Here is a 25698-nt window from a genome sequence, read left to right as displayed (position 1 = left end):
TTTTTATGCGTGTAATGTGAGTTATGAATTGTGTGGACTAGCTCACATGTTCAATTGATCATGGAGCAGATTGGTGCCGGTTACATGGGCACACAATTTCTTTGTTGGAGTTAATACTGGTACTTTGGTACTACCATAGAGGGTCAGGAGTCGGGACTAGCTTGTGCCTCAGAAAAGGATGATTCTAAGGTTGAGATTTTTTTGACCCCCTGGAACACACCCAAAGCTTGGTTTCGCCTGTGACAAACAACAAATTAGGTAAATCCAAATGCAGAAGATGCATCTGACCAGGAGAAATGCAAGAAAATAGCAAACAAAACAAGTTTCTAGATAGAATTTCCAACAATAATCTATCCACCAAAGTATAAATTGCAAGTTAATTAGATGCAACACACCAGCAAATTCACATTGTTGTCGTCCCTTTTAATGAACTTTCTGGCGACTTTGTGAGCTATCCTCAAAGTTTGACCACCTTGTCAACAATTTTCTTAGAGTCTTAACTGTAAGTCTGAACCTGAATTCGATTTCCATTCTATCTTTATGTTTAGAATTAACCATCTAATTCAGCCATCTACTCAAACAAGAAACAACATACGCATGAAATAAACACAAACCTGTAGGAAGATAAATAACACACGTCTTATCTATTTATTGCATACTAATACTAATAATACAATAAACAACATATAGGATAACTATTTTATTTAAAAAGATATCCAGAAAAGGAAAAATAAATAAATAACTTAAGAGAAACCCGACCAGCCAAGCCAATTAATCAAAGGCCAGTCAAGAAAGATTTTCCAATATTCACTTCAAAAGTTCATACAGTTTGTGGACTGGAAGTAATTGAAAGTGCATAGGGTTATACGGAGTAGTACAGTTAGTATTTAGCATATAGACCCGTTCCCTTTTTTTTTTTTTTTTTCATGCAGTATACTTAATAATTAGAAACTTAATGTTTTGATGTTCTTTTTCTTTTTATTTATTTAATAAACAAAAATAACCGCAATTATCTATTTTTTACTTAATACATACAAACATTATTTATACATTCAACCACTTAATACATTCAACACTTAATGATTAAAAAAAATGGGCCCTCTGAATATCGTAGTTTTGTTCTTTTCTATTCTTTTTTTTTTTTTCTTTACAAATGTGCGTTACATGTAAGAATTAAGATGTTTTAATCTAACAAAAATAGGAAAATTATGGACATGATCTAATGGAAGTTATGTTTTAAATTTTTTTGTCTGCTTACATAACATTTATCCTCCAACAAAGTAGAACATATGTTTTAAGGAAGTGATAAATGCACAATAGCTTTTAACCATTGTATATTTAATGCTATGTATTATGAAATATAATATGTATATTTATTGTATATAACTAAAAGATGATGTATATTTATCACTAGACACTACTCATGTTTTAAATAAAGTGGTAATCGTGAGTAATTTCTATTTGAAATGCGTGAAAGAGTGGCATCGTTTCATTTTCATTTATTATTTAAAATCTTGGAGGTATACATACCAATTTGTCCCTCACTTTTTTTGAATCAAAATATTAGATTTATAATAAAATTATATCCGTATGCTATTTTGTTAAAGACAACTCACATTATAATGCATTATTTGACCAATCTTTATATGTTAAACTTGTCCTCTTTTATTCTCTATTTGCAAAACGAAAATTTATAGCATAATTAATTACTAGTTTTGCTTACATTAACTCACGTCCTATGATGGCTTGAAAGGACAATGTAGATGTTTTGTATACGTGGTGCATGTATTCAAAATAGGATGTATCTATATATGCATGGTTGGTTGTAAAGCTTTGAAAGTATAATGTAAGACTTATTCCAACCTAATCAACAAAATAAACACTTTGCATTCTAATCTAAAACTAAATCTAATATAATAACCTATCTTCCAACCAATCACCACCATGGATCCTTATCACCTCACCTATATCAGAAGGTCTTGAATCTTGATTGAAGTTTAACATATTCTACATTTTAACGATTTTTATCTATTGCCTAGCTAGGATGGTTTTACCTAAGTCGGGTATATAATCGATAAAAGACAAAAAGGGAATTTAATGTTAAAAAAAAGGAATTAGCATTCCTAATTAATAGGTTGATGAGAAAAATGATTATTTTAATTATAATATTAACCTCAATATGTATATATACACTAATAGATAACTGAGTTGATCTCAATTAACCAATCATAATTATTGATTTTTAAAATTAAGTTATTAAACATCTAGCGGGAAAAGATAAATCATCCTAAAAGATAGTCTAATAATGCTCTTAAAACCATAATATTGTGACATGTAGATACCACTAAAAGAAGTTTTATGCTATTTAGTTAGGAAGATTAATCATTTTCCATAACTAAATTATCTATACTATATTATAAAGCAAAATAAGATTTCAATTTTCAACTTTCAATTTCAAGAATGTATAAATGTTGTTAATGCATGATGTACAGTACATCTAAACCACATTTTAAGTTTCAACATTTACTTACCCAAAATGTTTATCCTATTTCTTCTATATTTACTTATATATAATACCTTTTTTCTCTCATCAAATCTCAATCACTCATTTTTTTTTTCTCTCCTCTATAAAATATTTTATTCCTCTATATTCAAAATTTTTAATCTCAAAAACCGTACATCGATAATTTATAAAAGTTATATAGGTGTTCTTAAAATTTCATGTTCTTTCATAAGAGAGGTCATTCAATATACTTTTGACGATTTTTTAAATCCGATGACGGAACCCGTCAAGTAGATCATCTTATCACCGCCACCGCCATTACATCACAACCCTGTCATCATATTCATCACTGCCGCAACGTGCGGTTACCTTTCTCTCGTGTTATTAAAGAAAACTCTTTAATGATTAATTATATTAACAAATAAAAAAAAATCTCAAAAATTTATATTTTTTTTTTGTCTTCAATCATTAATTTACGTTTTTTTTTTTTTTTTTTTTTTTTTGCTTTTTAAACGAATAAATCTTGCTAGATACTTAATTCAGATATAATTAATATTTGCTTTAACTTTTAATGATTGAAGTTAACCTTTTAGCATTCCCAAATAAAACCAGATTATATCATTTTGTGAATTCATATGTTTTAATTTAAGCATTAATCATTAAAGATTGAATTTAACCTGGGTCAATGGCATGCAAATCCTTCCTGATTTTCTCAGCTAAACTCTAGTTACATTGTTTTTTCCATAATACCAAGCATATATTCATATGTATCATTTTTGACTCGTATTTCAATATAGAGGCCATCAAGTTTTGAAAGAAAAAAACTTATTATAAATATACTTACACAGAAAACTAATTGGGATAATGTTTGTTAGATATAAAATTTTGTGGTGTTTAATTGTAAAGTTTTAATATTGGAAAGGGTATTAGTGATAATAAGTTAATATGTATAAATACCTCTTACCATTCCATTTGTAATTGAAGCCTTTTATATAATAAAGTCTATTTCTATACAAATACCATTTTTTTCCTCAACATACACAAACACACATTATACACACTATATCTAAATACACCATATATCATCAATTAAGTTCAAATCTATTAATTACAATATTTAAGAAAAATGAAGAATATGTAACTGTTATACACATATAACTAGAGTATAGAATCCTTCATATTTTAATGTTTTAATCCATAAAAAACATATGGGCCAATCATTTATATACTAGACAATAAATATCAAAAAATTAATATGTGTTCTACACCTAAGATTAGGTGTCTAATAGCGACATACTCACTTTTTTCAAATATTAATTTGAAGTATTTACCAAACTTATCTATACTATATAATAAAGCAAATCACTTATTTTTCTCCTTAAACTTTTCATCTTTGAAAAATCAAAGATACCCCTATATTTTATTCACTAATTTAAACTTCTTTATCTAATATACCTATAATACCCTTAATTAATGAAATAATTTACAATATATATAGACCCTTCAATACATAAAATGACACAACCACCTTTAACATCAATTATTTTTACATTCACCATTATTACCGCTCCCACCGCCGTTCCACTGTCACCCCCGCTGCCACCCCCGCTGCCACCCCCACCACCGTCACCACTACCACTTCCGCCATCACTACCCCGCCGCCGCATTGCGGGGCATAAGTTTAGTACTTTACAAATTATGGAAAGGATAAAAACATATTGCCATTTACTATTCTTTATAGGGATAATTAATGTATTATTGGGTTTTTTTTTTTAACGACAAATTGTATTATTAATTTAGTATTAAGTTTTTTTTTTCTTTGAAAGACAAATTGTGAATGACAAATTTAGATCACTGATGAACCATTGTGATATCACCGTGCCATCAGGGTACTAATCGATCATATATATCTCCACTACTAAGCAATTATCAATACACTAATTAAGGAAAACAACTCAATAATATGAGAAAACACCATATGTAGGATTCGAACTTATGACCTGATGGTCTCTAGGTTTTATCACATCACCAAGATGTTACTAAGCTATTAAACCATCGACAATCAATGTATACTACAAATAAAATTGCATTTGTCCACACTTTTAGTTAGCGTTAACAAATTAAAATATTTGTCACGCTTTTATGTGTGTAAAAATGGATTTTAGTGTGTAGAAATTAATCCACACTTAAACTGTGGTATTCTAAAAGTTCACACTTTTTAATGTGGACTTTCATATTTAATTTGTCACACCACATTTATCACGCCACATATTTAGTTAGTATGGACAAATGTAGTGTTACAAATTAAATATGAAAATTCACACTAAAAAGTGTAAACTTTTAGAATACCACAATTTTAACCGTGGATTAATTTCTACACATTTTTAATTCTCCATATTTTTAAATACATAAAAGCGTGACAGATTTTTTAATTTATTCACGGTAACTAAAAGTATGAATAAATGCAAAATTATTTGTAGTGTATTATTGGTATGGTTTTTGACTATTTAGTGTTTTTGCCTTATGAGACCACACGAAGGTCTGTGATAAATCTTACTACTTAGGAAAATTTTCATTAATGCTAATGGATTGGTGACTCATTGGTAAGGATTTAGAATTTAGTACAAACCATCAGGATTAGAATTTCACTTGCTTACATCTTAACCTCCTCCATACACCGTCGAGGTATTGGGGCTCAAAACCAATGGAAGGCGGCACCGAGCAAGTTTCTTCTTCTTGGTAAATGAATTATTATGGGGGTTTTCGAGAGTCTTGAGTTTCATTTTAGTCATACGTGGTTTGAATTTCGCATACTGTTTAATTGAATGTCACGATGGTGTTCCGAATACTAACCGTCAACTATCAACTACTAACTTGTTAAAAAAAAAATAAAAAAATATGCGGTATTAATAAAATCATGATTCTAAACCAAGTGCATGGGTGAATTTGAGCCTCTGTTAACGCAATTAGGGGGTTTTTCCTCATAAGTCACTCTGCTGTAACGGGAATCCAAATAAGACCACTTTATCTACACCTAATAGCACACATCTTTATATAATGAGCTATAGAGTAGTGATTAAAAACACGCATTTCAAAAAATAGAAAATGTTTCAATATATTGTATAATACATTAAGTACGTAGACTTATTATATCGGAAAAGCCAAAAATAATAAAGGATTTAAAACTCTATGAAAACGTTAAGAAATATACTATATCGGTCAATGTTTTTGATATATGTAAATGTAAGCAGTTATTTCCTTCACAAAATTAACATAATTCTTTTTAATTTTTAAACGCCAACTTTAAAATAAAAGTAGTGAACCAATGTATACTGTTTTTTTTTTTTTTATAACATTGATAGAGACATAGAGTCAATAAGGTTAGTAGTCCAATAGTGAAATCTTCGACTTTAGAAGGATTCGTCTGTATTCAGTGTCATTTCTCATTTTTTATAAAGTAGATATTTACATAATTTAAAGTGTAATTTATATTTATATTTATATATATAACATTGGCCGTGCTTATGAATAATGAATCAGATTAGCAGGTAGTTGCGTAGTAGCCTGTCAACCTTCTTTTTTTTATTTTTAAATTCGTCTTTTTACTTTTTCTCATATAATTTTAATTCTTTTACTTTTGGCACGAAAGTTTTGTTTTCTTTAGTTTTTAAACTTTCATCTTTTTAACTTTTGCCACAAAAGTTTCAATCTTTTTACTTTTTATCACATAAATTTACTAAAGTTTCCGCAATATCTTTTACTTTTTGCCACATCAATTTTGTTTTTTTATTTTTAGCACGAAAGTTTTGTTTTATTTACACTTTATATTTTTATTTTTTTAACTTTTATCATGAAAGTTTCATTATCTTACTTTTTACCACATAACTTTTGTTTTTTTGCTTTTGTTAACTACACGAAACTTTTAACCATTTTACTTTTTGTCACAAAACTTTATTTCTTTTATGTTTGGCACGAAAATTTTGTTTTATTTAGTTTTTAAACTTTCATTTTTTTAACTTTTGCCATGAAAGTTCAATTTTTTTTTTTTTTACTTTTTATCACATAAATTTATTAAAGTTTTCGCCCTTTTACTTTGGCCACATCACTTTCGCTTCTTTTACTTTTTGCACGAAAATTTTGTTTTATTTACTTTTTATACTTTTATTTTTCTAATTTTGCCATGAATTAAAGTTTCGTTATCTTACTTTTCACCATATAACTTTTGTTTTTTTAATTTTCGTCAAGCTTTTTCCATTCCTGCTTAACTTATAACCTTTTTACTTTTTGTTGCATAACTTAATTTCTTTTACTTTTCGCACGAAAGTTTTGTTTTATTTAGTTTTTAAAATTTCATTTTTCTAATTTTCGTTAAGAAAGTTTCAATATCTTAATTTTGATAACATAAATGCCTTAATTACCATGAGTTGTAAATTTTACATGTCGTTATTTTTTCCGGGGCAACGGTCAAAGACTGTGGCATGACTGTGGTTTTTTTTTTTTTGTCTTCTTCTACTTTTATCGCGCATCCACAATTATTACAACCCACAACGTGAACGCTGAATCTTCTCGTTAAAATAGAAGAAACATCAATGAAAAAACAGATCCCAATATACAATGGCGAGACCCACAAAGGCACAAACATACCAAATAAGCAAAATGCTCAGTTATTTTATTTGGTTTTTATACGTCTTTAATTATTGGTAGATTACCTCTATAAAAGCTCCAATAAAAATAATCATAATGATCGAACCCTTCCCAAAATACTAGTTAGTACTCGGTATCGCTCACTGGTTGGAATACTGTATCATTGACAAAGTGAGCCATATTTAGTGGCCTAAAAACAACGATAGCTAGATTCACGTGTTTTCTTTTAACTTAAAATATATTTCGAGTCAGCACATATGATAGAGATCAAAGTAAATAGACACATGGGCTTCCTCTTTTGCATGCCAGCTAATTATATTATATCTTAGCAAAGCCATTTACTACAAAAATTCAATTTTAATACAAAGTAATCAATGTTAAAATAGGAAACCCCCCTATAAATACCCCCCATTCCGCCATCTTTTTCATTACACAAAATATCTAAGTAATTCTTAAAACTAGCAAAAAAACCTTCGAACGAAAATAATTTTCTTGTAAAACATACACACGAATATATAATAATTAGCTAGATTAGATAGAATGGCTTGGGCTATAGCAGTACATGGGGGTGCCGGAGTTGACCCTAATCTTCCGATGGAACGTCAAAAACAAGCGAAACAACTTCTCACCCGTTGCCTCAATCTTGGAATCGATGCTCTTCGTTCTTCCGCATCCGCCATTGATGTCGTTGAACTCGTTGTAAGTAATTATCATTGATTTCCATAATTTTTTATCTGTTAATTGTGGATTAATTTTGTGTGAATTCAATTTATAGTTGCCTTTGCCTTTGAAATAAAAAATATACTTATTGATCATATAATAAATTGCATTTCATTAAATGAATTTGTGGCCATTAATTAGTTTATTTAATTAATTATTACTCGTGGACTCTCTTGCTTACCGTAGACTCTCCTTATAACCCATAAAAAAAGGATAGTTAATTTGGAATAATGAATTAATGTAGATACGTGAACTGGAATCAGATCCACTGTTCAATTCTGGTCGTGGATCTGCATTGACCGAGAATGGAACAGTGGAAATGGAAGCAAGTATAATGGATGGTCCTGGTAGACGATGTGGTGCTGTTTCGGGACTTACAACCGTGAAGAATCCGATATCATTAGCTCGTCTAGTCATGGACAAGTCACCACATTCCTATCTTGCATTTTCTGGTGCCGAGAAATTCGCAAAACAAATGGTATATATATATTCCATTTTCGTTTATATTTCAATTAAACATATGCATTTTATGTTTGAACTTCTTTGGTAATTTTAGTTTTTGTTTGTCTATCACTTTATGAATATTTAAGATTTTTTTGTTTCATTAGTCTTCAATACGCGCACATGCATAATTAGCTATTTTGGTTTTAACCCAAAAGGACAACTTTAGCTTGGAATATTCGATGTTGTTACAAACTTTTCATTATCAATACTAATTTTTAAAACATATAAACAAAAATTTTTAATTAAACATATGCATTTTATGTTTAAACTTCTTTGGTGATTTATCACTTTATGAATATTTAAGATTCTTTTGTTTCATTTGTCTTCAATGCGCGCACATGCATTAGCTATTTTGGTTTAACCCAAAAGGACAACTTTAGCTTGGAATATTCGATGTTGTTACAAAATTTTCATTATCAATACTAATTTTTAAAACATATAATTTTTTTAAAAAAATTTTTTTGGATGACGACTGAATTTATAAATTTTGTTATCTTAAATTAAGGGTGTGGAAACTGTGGAGAATGACTACTTCATTACCAAAGACAATGTTGAAATGCTCAAGTTAGCAAAGGAGGCCAATTCGATTGTGGTAAGTGCATTATCATATATAATCAAATACAGTATTTATTTGTAAGTAGTTACTACTTAATATATATTTATATATAGATATAGATATAGACATTACAAATTTAATTATATAGATTCATTCCATACATATAATGCAAATTTTGATACAAATTATAATGTGGTTCAAAACGAACAGTTCGATTACAGGATCCCAAAAGTTGGCTACGAATCATGTGCAACGGAAATCCAAAGTCCAATACGAATGAACGGGCTTCCAATCAACCTCTACGCACCCGAGACAGTAGGGTGCGTAGTAGTGGATAGCCAAGGCCGTTGCGCAGCCGCAACCTCAACAGGCGGGCTACTAAATAAAAAAACAGGACGGATAGGCGACTCGCCACTTATAGGAGCCGGGACCTACGCATGTGATCTATGTGGAGTTTCGTGCACCGGTGAAGGGGAAGCTATAATACGTGGAACTCTTGCACGAGAAGTAGGCGCGGTTATGGAGTACAAAGGGTTGGGGTTGCAAGATGCGGTAGACTTTGTGATCGAAGAAAGGTTAGATGAAGGGAAAGCTGGGTTGATTGCGGTGTCGAAAACCGGTGAGGTGGCTTATGGGTTTAATTGTGTTGGGATGTTTAGAGGGTGTGCTACTGAGAATGGGTTCATGGAAGTTGGTATTTGGGATTGATACAAAATCACATTGTTTAGATGGTTTATTAATTCGTTGATTTCATGGGTGATAATATTGTGTGTATTTCAATGGCTGTTGTGAATTGAAATTTTTTAGTAACTTGATTCTCCTAAAATTTTACAACTAACAAAGTTATCGACTTATCGTATTTGGTACGTAATACGGTTTTATAAGTTTTGTAAAATTTTGTATTCGTAAATTTAATTAATTACTATGACAATGAAAGTGGAATATGCTAATTAAGAGAGTAGTTAATTGATGATATAAAGTAATGCATAATAAAGTAATAAAGTCGAATCAACCGTACAGTAGAATACTTAACAGAAAGATTCAATCAAAACAAAAGGAATAAATCATGGCGTAATATAGTTTTACAAGGCATTCCCCACATTGCTGGCCTTTCTTTGAAGCACGGATTCGTTTGGGTTGTTGGATGTAGGGCTGTAAACAGTTCGGTACGGTTTAGTTAGCTAGAAATTTCAAACCGTTTTTCGGGTTTTGGTTTAGTTCGGTTAGTTAGAAATTTTGAACCGTTAAGTTCGGCTACCCGAAACTTGGTTATCCGAAAAAGTCGGTTAGTTTCGGTTTTATTTTCGGTTAACCATTTATTAAAGTTATGCTAATATAAAGTTTAAGTTTTAATTACAATAGTCAATTTACATTGCACTAATTAATTTTTTTATATATATAATAGTTATTTAACTACATTAATATTTTGTTTTATAAATAAATATACATTTTATCTAATTGTGAATTACTTTTTTCTAACGTTTTATTTATACAATGTAAGTTTCTATCTAAGAGTATCATGATTTACTACTTAAAATGTCTTTTATATGATATTACTAATGTTTTTGATAAATATCTTAAACAAAGTTAACAACTTTTCTTAAAAAGAATATATATATAAGAAAATTACTTATAATATTCAAAATTAATTATAGATTGTGAAAGAAAGTTAGTAAAATTGTTAATATCTTAGACAACAAATACAAAAATTTAGCTAAAGAGATATGTAAATGATGTATTTATGGAATACATATATGTGTAAATATACATATATATGATTATACGTAGGTATATATCAAAATTCGGTTCGGTTCGGTTAACCGCGGGTAATGAATATTGAAAACCGTAACCGAACCGTTACACTTCGGTTTTTATGTTTTCGGTTTTTTCGGGTTTCGGTTTTTTCCGGTTTCAGTTTTTTTGGTTTCGGATCACGCGGTTCGGACCGGTTTTTCGGTTTTCCGGTTCATTTCTTACACCCCTAGTTGGATGTGGTTCAATGTTTCAAATTACCCTTTCTTTTTCTTTCTTTCCTTTTTTCTTTTCTTAACTTTGCAAAAATATATCAAAAAGTATATCAAACACACTAGCAATTTGCTAGAGGTTTGAGAAACTATATATTACGCCAGGATTTATAATATAACCGAGTTTGAGAAACCCAACTTATACCTAAAACCCATAGACCTAGGTTAGGGAAACATGGTGTTTTGGTGTGCACGTACTTTATTAGTGCTGGATTCATCGAGGTGGACATGACTAGTTAAATTAATACCCCGATTTCAAAATCCCCATTTTTAGCAATATGCTATATGCATAAGATTATGAAGAGAAAGAGAAGGAGATGGACATGTTTGACTAGTCAACATCAAAAAATTCCAAAAATATCCAAGTCTTCATATTTGGATTATCATTAATTATAATTTTTTTTTTGTTAAGACCCTAACATACACTACTAGTTAATCAGCCCGACTTCAACTTGGACATTTTTAATAAAATTTTAAGCAATAAAAATCTAAAAAATTTTATATAACTTTTGTTATTGATATATTATAACTCGGCTTGAAGATATTAAATTGATTAACACAATAATTATATATATTAGCACCTATTGTATTAATAAAATATAAAAAGACATTTATGATATTATATAAAAAAGTATTTATTTTGTTTTCTACTAAAAGAATAAATTTGTAGACATCACAAATAAAATAAAGCATTTTGAAAATATTTAATGAGCTATTTATCTTTAAAATTTTATTAATTAGATATGACATCATTGTTGTTTTCTACTAAAAGAATAAATTTGTAGACATCACAAATAAAATAAAACATTTTGAAAATATTTAATGGGCTATTTATCTTTAAAATTTTATTAATTAGAATGACATCATAAATAAAATAGAAACATTTTGAAAAAATTTGTAGACATGTTACATCATTGTTGTTTCTAAAAATAGTTTAAAAAACAATCCTTCTTTATTATATATAAAAATCTTACACTATTGCTAGGGAGAAATATTTTTTAAATTATTCATTTAACTAGATAACAAGGTTAATTTAAGGGTAAATTATTCATTTGACTAAATAACGATGGCCATATAAAGGCCGTTAGTCACTTTGGATTATCATTTTCGTTATTTGAAGGTGAAAAGTATTTCGTTTGTACAAAAATCACGATACTTTTCAATATAATCATTTCGATGAAATCTTTATTAAACTGTTTCATTTTGCCTTATATTTTTGAAAAGGAGCTAAAGAGCACTACTTTTAATCATTGCGTAATAGTTCAGTGGTCACTAGCCGTCACTTTTCAGGGAAGGACTTGGGTTCAAGTCTTGTCAAAGACAAATTTGAGATAATCATGAGATAATTGTTAAGTGGTTGAGAATCACCTGAACAATAGACTTGTTGGGGGATTAGTGAGTATCAAATGGTACATGAAATAAGAGGTTTTCATTCAATTATATATATTTTTTTTATTTTTCAATTTTTAAGAAGGAGCAACTATCTCGTTATATATAGAGCCAACTGCCAAGTCCCCGCGGTAGTCCTGTATCGCCCTTTCCCTAGTCCAAAAGTTTCACTAAAACATATGGTACCACTTTTGCGCTTAACATCCCTTTGTTGTTAATGACTAACTTATCCTTTTGAGCTTAGATAATTCATCTTTAAAGTTAAATGAATAAGGATACTTTTGACAATTTATTTGTGGGCCAAAAACTATCACAAATGATTATATAGGTAATATTAAAGATTTTTTTGTATTCTTCTCATTGGATGGACCTATACACATGCATTAAAGATCTTTGCTTTGCTAACGACAAATACATATTTGTAAGATTCTTTCCAAGAATCCAGCCTTCAATTTGCTAGAATAAACAAAGAATATATGATTCCCTGATTAAAAATGAAGGATTTTACTATGGCTTTTATGTTGAAACAAGTATAAGTTTTAGTTTTATACATCAATGTTAATATTTATTTTCACAGAACGTTCATTTTTATTGTACCTTTATGTGTGGTGTATTTTCATCATTTACACCCTTTCGATGCTTATTAACCTAGTGACAGTTTAGATTATATTGGTCATTGCTCTGTTTGGCCTTTTTTTATATCAACTTTTTTCATTAATCAAAAATTATAAGAAAAGACAATTAGGGAACACAACATCATATAACAGATAAATAGATTATATCAAACAATAAACATGCACCTATTCTCCCATATAATTAATTAGACTCAACTTTGCCCGGTTTTCAACCCATAAAAGACCTCTAAGTCTCTAACTAGCTATGTTGTGTATTTCATTGGTGTCGTGAAATTTCTTAATAACTTGATTTTCTTTAATGTTTTACAACTAGCAAAGTTATATGGAAGTTCGTATTTGGTTATTGAGTTTTATTTGGGGGTGACCCGTACAACACTTGTTTTTAGTTATAAGAGAACGGTACCCGCGGTTGCGACGGTGGCGGTGATGTAATGGCGACGGCGGCGGTGATGGGCGGTAGCGGCGACGGTGGTGGCGAAGATTGGTGGTGGTGGTGGTGGCACCTGTGAATAGTGGAAGTTATTGATGTAACGTGACTATGATGTATGATAGAGCATGCATTATAATGTATATATTGTTGAAACTTAAAATCAATATTGAAAAATTAAGTTTAATGTTGAAAATCAAAATTGAATTTGCTTATAATACAGATATCGCTAAACTTACATAACATTATGATGCAAAACAACACCATAAAGAATGTTTTCTATCTTAGGCCTTTGTATAATTTTAAGAGTATATGTATGACAGTTCCCGTTCTTAAAACAAAAAAATGACATACAAGTTACATCACCCAATTTGTCATGGAAAATGATTTAATCAATATTACTCATATGCCTATAAAATCAACCTAATACTTTAAGAATTTAATACGTGGATTCTACTAATTTTTTTTCTTGATCTTATCCCTTAATACGCAAAATTATATGAAAGAAACATACTATAAATTAAGGACTTTAATATCCGAAACTCATTCTTTTGAGTATAAACAAGTATTTTAACTCGGGCGTTGCCTCGGGAGAAAAACAAAACTCTCATGACAAAAGTTAAAAAACATTAAGCTGAAAAATACAAAAGTTAAAAAACATTAAGCCGAAAAATAAAATTTTCGTGGCAAAAGTTAAGAATAAAAATCGTGGTCAAATATAAAGAGAATGAAACTTTGGTAATAAAATTTGGAAACCAAAAGTTAGGTGGTAAAAAGCAAATAGAAAAACTTTCGGAGCGAGAAAAAGTTTCCGTGACGCAAGTTAAAAAAGTAAAAGTTATGTGGTAAAAAAAAGAAATAAACTTTTGATGAGAAAAGCTTAAAACCAAAAGTTATGTGGCAAAAAGTAACTAAAGCAAAACTTTAGTGGCAAAAGTTAAAAAAATTAAACTTGAAAACAAACTCCGTTAAATACCTTTTTGTAAGTACCGTTAGTTAACCAAACAATACTTAACGGTCGTTAAGGGCGTTAGTTATTTTAGCTGTGCAATAAGTACTTGTAACTTAAGCATGTAGCGGTGTACTTTTAGCTACAGTACTCCCCTCACATGCCACCCTCACATGCCAAAGTTACATTTTAGTATATATATATAATAACTCATCCTTTTGGGCTTAAATTAATAACTTCGTGGGCCAAAAACTATCGCCATGATGGTTGTAGCCTTGTAGGTTTGAGACTATATCATATGTTGTATTTACGAATGCCTGTGTTTCATTGCGTGTATGTATTTGTCGATATATTTTATACTGTCACAGTAACTCATGTGGCATCTAATTACCAACTGATAAATTGAAATGAAAGAAGGATTTCGTAAAACAACTAACATTTTCTTATTTTGATTCACATATCTTGATCCTAAAATCCTCAATACAAAAAGATAATGTTAAGTTCTTAATATATAAATTGAAAAATGACACGTACGTGGCAAGTAACAGACCAAAAACCAACTTCATGATCGGAAAAAAAAAAGAAAAGGAGAAACAATTTATATGCGTCGTCTTACTTTGCAGACAATTAATGATTCAATATTATAATTTTGCTTGAAATATATTTGATGACATTTGATTTGTAATCAAACCATAAAATCATCAAAAAAGAATAAGTGCAAACATGTATCTCAGTTATGGTGAAGCTGACATATACCAACGATGAGAAAGGGGCAACAAACAAAAAAGAGAGAAACACTTTTATAACTCCGACAGATGTGGTGGTGAGCAAGACAAAATTCAAACACCCAAAAGATATAAATTTTATGCATCGAAAAAGTGGCCAACAATAGGTTGGCTACAACTCATGACAAAGAAGAGTGCAGAAAGCACAATCATCAACAAAACATTGATTCAAGGGAAAAATACAAAAAAAACTAACCTTTTTACCCAAAATTCCTAATAAAGGAACCTATTTTAGTTTCGTTTATTAAAAGGATTGCATTTCTAAAAATTTCTCAATAAAGGTAATATCGTTAGTTTTTAACGTCTCACATTCGTTAAATATTATGTCCACTTGCCATGTCATTAAAAAAGCTGATGTGGATATCTTACTAGATAAAATATATACCCTTAATTCTCTTTGATCACCACCTCAAACTACAAACAAATAATACACCCACAATACATCACTTCTCTATATATATATATCTCCCGTTGAAGAACCTGGCCACACCACTGTCGGTCGACCGACTGCCGGGAAAGTGCTGACCGCCACCACTCCATTACAATCTCCACCTTATTCCACTATACCATCTTTTGTCTCACTAGAAAGCAACAACCAACAATCCAACACCACAACCGCCACTTGTCGGCAGCCTTTTCCGCCTGCGACCCACCGCTACAGTGGCTCTCCTACGCCGTAACACTACCAACAACCGCCATCTTCTCGATCTCTCTCTCTAAAAACCTTAAAGAACAACCGCTCTTCCTCTTTCTCTCTTATTCGCGACGACCACCAGATCAGATCTATATATATGCACTTTTCCGGTGTTCAAGTGTCAACGGTGGTGGGTTTGGCACAACATTAGTCAAAGGTATCAAATATCAACGGAAAAATAATGAAGGGATTTACTGACGCCATCCACCACTGCCTTCCATCACCGGAACAACGAAAGGTTTCTACAACTGCTGTAACACCCCGCTAAAGCGGAATATACGGGGTACCCCAGATAAGCACAATTGCACACAGTACAAGTTCCAACACAGCCAATAACATTAGAAGAAAGAAACAGTACGATAGTTATTACAGAACATGGGATATACCCAGAATAGTCAAATCAAAAGACAGAACAAATGTCTTTAATACCAAGTCTGAACTGAACAAGCAAAGGGAAGGTCTTCACAGCTTCTGATCTTGAGTGCTCGAACAATCGCCAAATGAATGAGCTTAAAAGAGGAAGAATCCTATGCTAAAGATCTACTTAGTCTAGCCTGAAAATCATGTACGTTCAAAAAGGTCAACTACGAAAGTAGTTGGTGAGATTCACTCAAAGTACAAGTTAATATATATATTAATGATATGTAGAGTAAGAACAAGGTCATAAGATCTGTACGTTTAGCAAAAGTACTTTGTAATAGTAAGAACAGTACAAGAACAAATAATGAACTATGAACGTATTGTCACTGCTAACCCGATTGGCCAGAACTGAACTGTAATGTAAAGATATGCTCATATTATTCAAGTATGTCAAGTAAGATCTAGATCAGAACAAGAACAAGTAATATGCATCCTCCAGAACTGCGGAGAATGAGGGTGGCCTACCCTAAACAGCGCTGTCCATAATTACCTACGGTTCAATCCCTGAACTGTGGGATGTGAATTGATAGCAGTGAACAAGAACTGAACAAGTACAAATAAGAACTAGAACATGATAATGAACAAGTACAGTAGTATAAATGTATTTAAGGATCTTGCCCATTCAAGACTTAAATACTCTTTTAAACAGTTAAAAATCATATCATAAGTATCTCATAAGTTCATATAATAGTATGTAAAATAGTTCAAGAACGTATGTACAAGTACGAAATAGTTTTCATGCTTTTCAGTCCCCGATAAAAGAACTTGAACAAAATGTACGAAAGGGGGGATTAGTGAACTCACAGTGATCTGGTACAAGCACAGTTTATAAGCACATAGAACAAGCACAGAGATAAATAGGTTATATCTATCAAAATCCAGGCACGTCTTGATGGAAGCCTAAGTACATGTCATTGATCATATATAAGTACGCATATTAGTTCATGTGATTAATTGTTCACTGAAATGTCCTTGATGAACTGATGATTTGGCCCTTGATGATCTTTGAATGCTTTGACTCAAAAAGAGTTTGAATGAACTTTAAGTACTCGAACTGGACTCGATCTGAACGTCTTTGAACTCACACACATGTAATTATAATGTTACTTAGTTGAACGTGTCTTTAATAATGAACTTTAGCCTTAAGAACTTAATTTGATTGTTCATAGAACTTGTACTTTAATGATTACGATGAATCATGACTTTAATGTACTCGATTAGGGTTTGCACAATGTACATAGTTCTAGATCGTTTTAGGAACTAGCTCTTCTGTCAAAATGTAGCCTTGAATGTGATTAATCAAACGGTAATGAAGCTAAGGATTGATTTGGTGATCATTTTAAGTTTAAGTATAATAAGTTATAGGACAAGTTCGTGTTGCTTTCTGATTGCACAAAATCGTTCTAGGGTTTTGGCACAAGATCGTCTTAGCTTCAAGGTTCAAGATCGTCCAAGGCTTTTAGGTCAAGATCGTCCCATGGTACTTGGTTCAGGATCGTTTTAGATGACAAGCTCAAGATCGTTTTAGGTATCAAGCCCAAGATCGTTTCATGGTTACATGGTTCAAGGTCGTTTCATAGGCCTAAAAACAAGAACAAGATCATTTTGATTGAAGAACAAAGATTGAGCGAAACCGATCTTAGAAGATCAGTTACCCAGGAGTGTACCAACACAACATCACAACACAATTACCACACGAGATCAAACGAGCAAGCACGAAAGAACAAGAGGCTGCCCTAGGACGGTCTTGGCTTCAAGATCGTCCTATCAGGACCGTCCTAGCCTCAAAACGGGTTTGAACAAGCACAAGTACACAACGAATGTCTAGATCGATTTTCAGGACTTGTTGAGACATGGTACTAGTACATACATGCACAATAACACTAACCAATAACACTTTTAATGATTTTCAAGATCAAATATCACATGAACAAGTTGTGACTTCAAGAACAAGTTGTACCTTCATATTCAAAAATGGGTTTTGTAGATTAAAGCATGTTATGACCCAAATTTGTTCACACAAATGTTGTTAAACACATTTAGACACAAACCCATTAACTATTAACACGATTTTCATTCAAAAATTGGACCAAATCATCAAGAACATGAACTTGAAAAAGTACATTTTTAATTTGATCAAAAACTCATCAAGTGTTGTTGTTACCTGAGAAATGATTCAAGAAGTGTGTTTTGATTATCACAAGGATGCTAAAAGTACAAACGATTTCGATTAAAAGTATCAAAATCAAAAGATGCTCTTGTGTGTGTTTTATGGTGGCTGAGTGTGTGTTTTAGTGAGAGAGTGGTGAGATGGAGAAGATGAGGAGAATGGGGTCTCTCTCTCCAACTCTCTATTTATAGTTTTCCAATATTAAATGAACTTAATGAGTGCAAGGACTATTTGCGAACATTTTGAACTAGAACTTTTATGAACACGAACGTTTATGAATCGAACATTAATATTTCATCGTATTTTAATCATAAACTCGTCATATAACTCAAGATTTAAGATCAAATTGACCTTCATATAAGCACATATTTTGGTCTAAAGCACGTCAAAAACTTAAATATATTGAACTGTCTAGCCGTTCTAATGGCGAAAGTACGATTCAAAGAACTTATTTAGAACATTTCTAAGACGGTTGTTACAACTGCGGCCACCCACCACCAGTCGCAACATCCCCACCTCGTTGTCAGCTAGACTTGGTCAGACTTCTAGGCTTCGTATATTGATTTAATGTAATGTTATTTATGTGATTTGGAGTGGTGTCTTTGTGGTGATATTGTGATTATTGAATAATGAATCTAAACTAGCTATCAAATGAAAGCCAAGTTGTTAATTTATGATTGATAATCGAAAAAGTTGTAATTTTTTGAAGTTTTGGTTTGAATTAGATGGTATTAGGTTTAAGGTATTGTGAATTTTGTTGTGGTGGCTAGTCGGAAAGTGGTGCCAGTGGTGGTGAATAGCTTTCCGGTGATGCAATGCTATATAATATCATCATGTATATTTAAGGATATATAGATAACACATCAGACATTTATATTTTTTTTATATGTATATGTAAAGAAATGAATCACATGCTTGACCAATTGACTAGGCAATCCACGTGGACTTTTTAATGATGTGTTATGATGACATGACATTTAACAGTTGACTAACGATGAAAACTAACGATATTACCTTTATTGAGAAATTTGTAGAAATGCAATTCTTTTAATAGATGAAACCAAAATAGGTTTCCCTTATTAGGAATTTTGAGTAAATAGGTTACCTTTTTTTGTATTTTTCCCTTGATTCAATCAACAGTACAATAATACATACATTTTTTTTCTTCCAAAACGACACCTTTTCTTTCTCAAATATATGGTGATTGAGCAAGATAGTAATTATTATACCTGGTAACAAAACCTTAATCGATCAAGGATTCTCAATAAAAGAAAACCTAATCAATCAAAAATCCCCCTAAAAACACACTCTCATCAATCAAGAATTTTCAATTAAGAAAACCCTAGTCAATTAAGAACCGTCAATCAACAAAACACTAATCAATCAAGAACCCCCTTTTAATAGAACCTGGCCTAATTAATCAAGAATCCCCAATGAAACTCTTACATATCAATCACAATCTGAAAATCTTATCATGGAAATTAAAATTAAATGTATATTAAAATGTGAAATAAATAGACAATAAAGGTATGTTTACAAGAATGCATCACGAACACTTGGTGGAAGAATTGGATGAAAAATTAAGAAAATAAGTGTGGATTCTGAAAATGTAAACAGTTGGTGAAAAGTTATAATTCAAATGTAAAAAAAAAAAAAGAATTAAAATATAGAATAATGATTTAAAAAATGTAAAGAATATTATAGAGTTATGTTTGGAAGAACTAAATGAAAAGTTAAAAAAAAAAAATGTGTGGACGGCGGATGTAACATCCTGAACTTTTTAATTAACGGTTGACTTGAGTCGTTAAGTCAACACTATATGTCCGTTAAATCTCTAGGAGATTTAATGGTTAGATGTGTTTAATGTACTATATGTCTAAGGCTTTAATGCCTTAATGATTGATGTAATAATGTATTTAAGGTGTATTTATATGCCTATAGAGGTGCTTGAAGTGTTTAATGAGTTGTAAGTATTTCGGGAATACTATTCCCTATAGGTGTTTTGAGCTAAAAATGAGCCGTTTGGAAGCTTAGGGACTAGTGTTGACATATATGGAAACTAAAAAACGGGATTAGCGTTACTAATCAGATCATTAGCCCCAAAATCATATTTCACTCTTCTCCTTTGAACCCTAGAACTGCATCTCTCTCTTGAGCAATCCTAGTATGTTTCTGGCTATTTGGGGTGGATTTATGATTAATCGATGCACGTATTCAATCCGTTAATCATCCTCCAAGGTATAGATGGTAATCCTTGCTCATTTTCATCCTTATAATTCGTTCATACCTGGACCTATTGAATAATGGTTGATTGCAAACTTTTTGTGGTTAGATTTGACGATTTCGGGTCAATCGATGATTGTTATTGTAATCATTTAGTATCTAGAGATTTCCTACAGGTATGAAATCATTGTTAATGTCATTTTAATGTTCAAATATGACCAATATAGGGTTCATACCTGGTCTAGGTCATTAGATGATATATTGATGTAAAAAACGTGTGTTTTGATTGATTCGGTAACCTAAAATGGTTGTTATTGTATTGCAAATCAATTAGATGTTAAGGTTGGTTTTCATGGCATGAATAGTCTCAAAATGATGAATTTTAAGGGTTCAAAGTCGTTTATGGGATTTGGGATGGTTTGTCATTCGCTGGGAATCGTTTTGGAGTGAAAAACATGCAAAATAGTGAAATCCCGCAGGTGGTCCCAACGGGACCATATTGGTCGCGTCGCAATGGGTGTTCAGGGAAGACAAAGAAGGTGTTTTGGTCATGTGGTCCTGACGGGACCATATCTGGTCCCGATGGGATTGAGTGACAAAAAGGGGAAGTTGGAGTTTAGTTTAGCTCAGTCATGATGGGACCATAATGGACATGTTACAACTCGTGACCAACAATGTTTGGTTGTTGTTTAGCTCGTTAATGGTTGTTTTATGATTATAGGTAGTCGGGAATACTTGCTTTGCACGGTGACCTTAGTTATCGTTTGTGTGCGCTTCTCCGAGGTAAGATACACTACTTTGACACGCTGAGGGTTTAACAAAAACATAGTTTTCATATAATAACTTCCCTAAATGGTATCTTGTTTGCTTATGGGTATTCGGGATTATACGGGAGGTGATATGAGCTATGTGTATGCATATTGAAGCCTGAAATGCTACCCCAAAGATATGTGACTTTAGAATATGATATGAAATGCTTTGAGTTATTATGAAATACGTTATGTAATGAACTATATTGTGCAATGAAAGATGATATGTAATGATATGCTATGAGATGTTATGCAATGATATAAGATGTAACGATATATTATGAAATGATATGTAATGTTTTGAGATGAATTGAAATGTGATATATGTTGATGATATGTGAAATGTGCATGATTACATGGTTTGTTCATCCAGTTCACTAGATTTATTAAGTTGCCATGAGACGTGCACGTTTAAGGGCCCAAACGTAAAGATTTATATGTGATAGTTGTTTAGGTAGTATAAACACCTAAACCATATGAGATGTGAAATCGAGCTCGTAATTTAGATGTGAAAGTGTTGAGCTTAACCCGTACTTGCCCTTGCCCGGCGGGTGCGTAGATGTGTTTGCTTGGGTGGCTCCTTGCAACATGGTTTGAGATGTGAAGAGTAATACGAGAGGTCTGACCGTCTTGAACATACGAATTACTCCGGGATTGGTTTGCCATTCCTTAACGGCATTGATGTACAACCGTAAATTTTGTCCATTTAGTCGGGTGTGACTTATGCCACCCTTACGAGATGTTTATGTTATATGATATGCGTGACTTATGTCACAATTACAAAGATTTTTAGATGTTATATGTGAGATACGAAAGATGACTAGGTACATTTAGGATGACCCACCCTATATGAAAAATGTGTAATGCAAGATGAGATATGATATATGTGATGACTTGTGATGATATGTGCCTTAAAGATGAAATATGACTTTTCTATATTTTTTTTAAATGGACAAATGTTTTATAAACTATGTGTTATCTTACTTAGCTAATTTGTTAGCTAACACTTGCTCTTTTAAAATGTGTTGTGCCCTTAGGTTCAACATAGTGTGCAGATAGATGTGAGAAGATATGAGGCATGGGTAGATGATCTTGAAGTTGGTTGTAGTTTACCCATAGTGGTTGCTCGCATTAGACGTTCATTTATGTTAGATATTTATGATTTGTATTTACTATAATGTCGATTGTTTAATGTTGGGCAACTGATGGATTTTCATTTAGACTTGTTTGATGATATGACTAGTAACACCATTTAATGAATTAACAAAACAGATTTTGCTGGTTTGGACTTTTAAAGTTTAATTCCGCTTTCTTTGACGCCGTTAGGCAAAAAGTTTTGAAAATCCATATTTTTAAACAATGTGTATTACAGTGGAAGTGTAAGACCGCTCTCAACTAAGCGTCAAGAGAATGTCACGAGTGTGTCAGATTGTGATACTATTGGATGCTTGGTGTCACAAATGTGTCTTGAAACATGATTCAACTTGTAAGAGTTAGTATATATATATACACACACACATATTAGCAGTGTTTTCTTTTGTTGATAAAAAATTTTATAGGCTTTGAAATGGTTTGCCTTTGCTGGCTAAGAAATTTGACGGATTATCAAGAGATTTTAAGATATAGAAGGATAAAATACACATCAAAATAAAAGAAACAAAAAAGTAGATTTTTAAAGAGTAGGAGGAAGGAGGAGACTTGAACAAAATTATTATAAAAATAAAGATATAAAGTTGTTAGAAAATTTGTAAAGTTAAAATGATGTAGGTAAATATATTCACGTGGGTGAACGAGGTAAGGGTGAATCTATTATATATATATATAATTTGTTTCATTTCGGATTAGGTATATAGGGGGGGAGTGCTCACTCCCTACCCAATTTTACTCAATTTATCCTCTAAACAAAATCCTTTAACTCATAACTACTCAATTCTACCTAATTCTTACCCAAATTCTAGGCATAAGATACCCAATCCTACGTTTTTTTTTTCTTTTTCATTTTTTATTACATCAAAATATTAACTATATAAATATAAATGCTAACTTAAAACATTTCATTAAATAAAAATAAACATTACATTCGTAGTCGAACCCAAAGTGCACGCACATGAAGAATCCGTTTCCAAAAACCGTCGGCCTTTTGTTCATTGTCATATTTCTTACACTCCGAGATTTTAATCCATGCTTGAGCCAACGCCACCTCTTGTTCTTCCATCCATTGTTCACATGGCTTCCTCACGGCAAACTACTTTTTCTTCCCACGCGGATCGACTTGCATAAATTAACGGGAGGAGGAGGGGGACCCATGTTGTAGCCGTAAATTGGACTTGCGGGTTGTGGTGTATAGTATTGATTTTGTTGTGGTTGAGAATATTGATTCCTTGGTGTGGTGTATAGTATCGATTTGGTAGCGTTGTTGTTGTTGATGTTGAATTGGCGGACGATAACCTTGATTCGGCGTACGATAAGCTTGACTGGGTTTCTTTTGTTACCTCTAATTGGTTCCATTGGGTTGGGATTATTTTTTGTCTATAAAATGTATATAGATATATGTTTTTTGTTGTGTGTTTTGAATCTAAATGGTTGGATGTATATATAGAGTAAGTTGAAAAAAAGGGGGATAAATTATATATTTTTTTAAAAATCTATCAAACTAGCCGTTTTGAGGGGGAGACCCACTTGCCAACGTTCGAAATTTGCTACCCAACATTCGGCTTCACTACTCAATTTCCCTTACCCGAACACTAGCCGATTACCCGCGGCGGTGTATCCGATCAGGTTCGGTGAAATCGGGCCTTACCCGATGGGTACTCCCTTTCCCCATTGTTAGGTATTATATGGGGTAATAAATGTAAAGTTGAATAGTTAAAAGGGGAAAAAGAAAATGAAAGAAGTTAATAGGTGATGATAATGTGCAGGAAACAATAATGTTTAGGGGCATTGAAAATTAACCGAAACTACTAAACAAAAGTTTTCTTAACCAACTGCTACTAAATAAAGTATCAAAGATTCCTTACCAACTAATAAACAAATATTTTATGAAACTAGCATTGTACCCACGCAATGCAGCGGCGGTGACGACGATGGTGATTTAGTGGTGTCGGTGACGGGTGGTGATCGATGACATCGATAATTGGTGTCGAGTGGTCTAACCGTGTAAGTTAATACAATGGTGATAGTGATATTTTAGAAGATAAGGGTTTAAAGTGTAAATTAATTCATTAAGGGTAATTTTAGTAATATCTAATAATTCTTTCCTTAAGGGTTGTTTATTAAGGGCAATCTAGTAATTTTCCATCTAACTATTTTTTAACTCTTTCTTAAAATAAGGGGTGAATAATCATTATAAAGAAGCAGTAGATTAGCTAGGTTCATTACATAACTAAACATGATCAAAACCAAAATGTAATTTCATAAATGGTTATGTTGTATAGTAAAATCCAATAAACAAAAGTAAAAAATTGATAAGCACCCAAATTATTTATTGCATAACACAATCATTTATGCATAATTGGTTATATTTGGGTATCATTATCCCAAGTAATAAAAATTACTAAACAATATGTTGTATAATAAAAATCATTAGTGATGGTGGGCTAATCCGATGCTAACTCCTTTAAACATATTACTCAAAGGAAAGAAAAATATAACACTTTTATAAACAAAAGTTTATGTGGAACGGTATGCAAAAATACGTACATACTCGGCTACTTCTCACAATTGGAATCTTTTAAAAGGAAGTTAGAAAATATTTTCCTAAATTTCAAGGCACTTTTTAAGCATCGAAAAAGTAGAGTGTCATGTTTCATGCTATAACTAAAAACTAAAGTTCATGATCATTTATTATCAATTTTTTTAAAGTCATTTGAAGTTTAAATTTGAAATCATTATTAATAATATCTTATATTTATACTTTGACATTCACCATTTCGATAGCAACCACGTTTTTACATAAATGTACAAAACCAAGTTATAAGACCAAAATATACATATGACAAATATTCAAAAATTTTACCGGAAAAGTAAAATTAATGTCTTGTTCATATAGAGAAGGTTCTAATTAACACACTCAAAGGAAATTAAACAACATCTTAAATCATGTAAATCAAAATAGCCCTTAATTAATTTCCTTGCTTATTTTTCAGTACTAACATGTTTAGTAGAATCAACTGGAGCTTCATCAGCAGGATTAACATAATAATCACTTGCCGGATCTTGACTTTTAGGATCGATCACATGAACAACT

The 25698-nt window shown here is 31.6% G+C and overlaps 1 protein-coding gene across 1 annotated transcript; it reads left to right on the top strand.

Annotated features, from left to right (window-relative positions):
- Window positions 1-7592: 7592 nt before the first annotated feature.
- Window positions 7593-9761, top strand: LOC122607748 (probable isoaspartyl peptidase/L-asparaginase 2). Its single transcript, XM_043780779.1, has 4 exons — window positions 7593-7846; window positions 8112-8345; window positions 8877-8963; window positions 9138-9761. The coding sequence occupies exons 1-4, from the start codon at window positions 7688-7690 to the stop codon at window positions 9633-9635; spliced, it is 978 nt and encodes a 325-aa protein (XP_043636714.1). The 5' UTR covers window positions 7593-7687; the 3' UTR covers window positions 9636-9761.
- Window positions 9762-25698: the final 15937 nt, after the last annotated feature.

The sequence above is a fragment of the Erigeron canadensis genome, chromosome 7 (assembly GCF_010389155.1).
Source record: "Erigeron canadensis isolate Cc75 chromosome 7, C_canadensis_v1, whole genome shotgun sequence".
NCBI classification, from domain to species: Eukaryota; Viridiplantae; Streptophyta; class Magnoliopsida; order Asterales; family Asteraceae; genus Erigeron; species Erigeron canadensis.
Note: the sequence above shows the minus strand (reverse complement) of the source record. Positions and strands in the feature narration are given on the sequence as shown.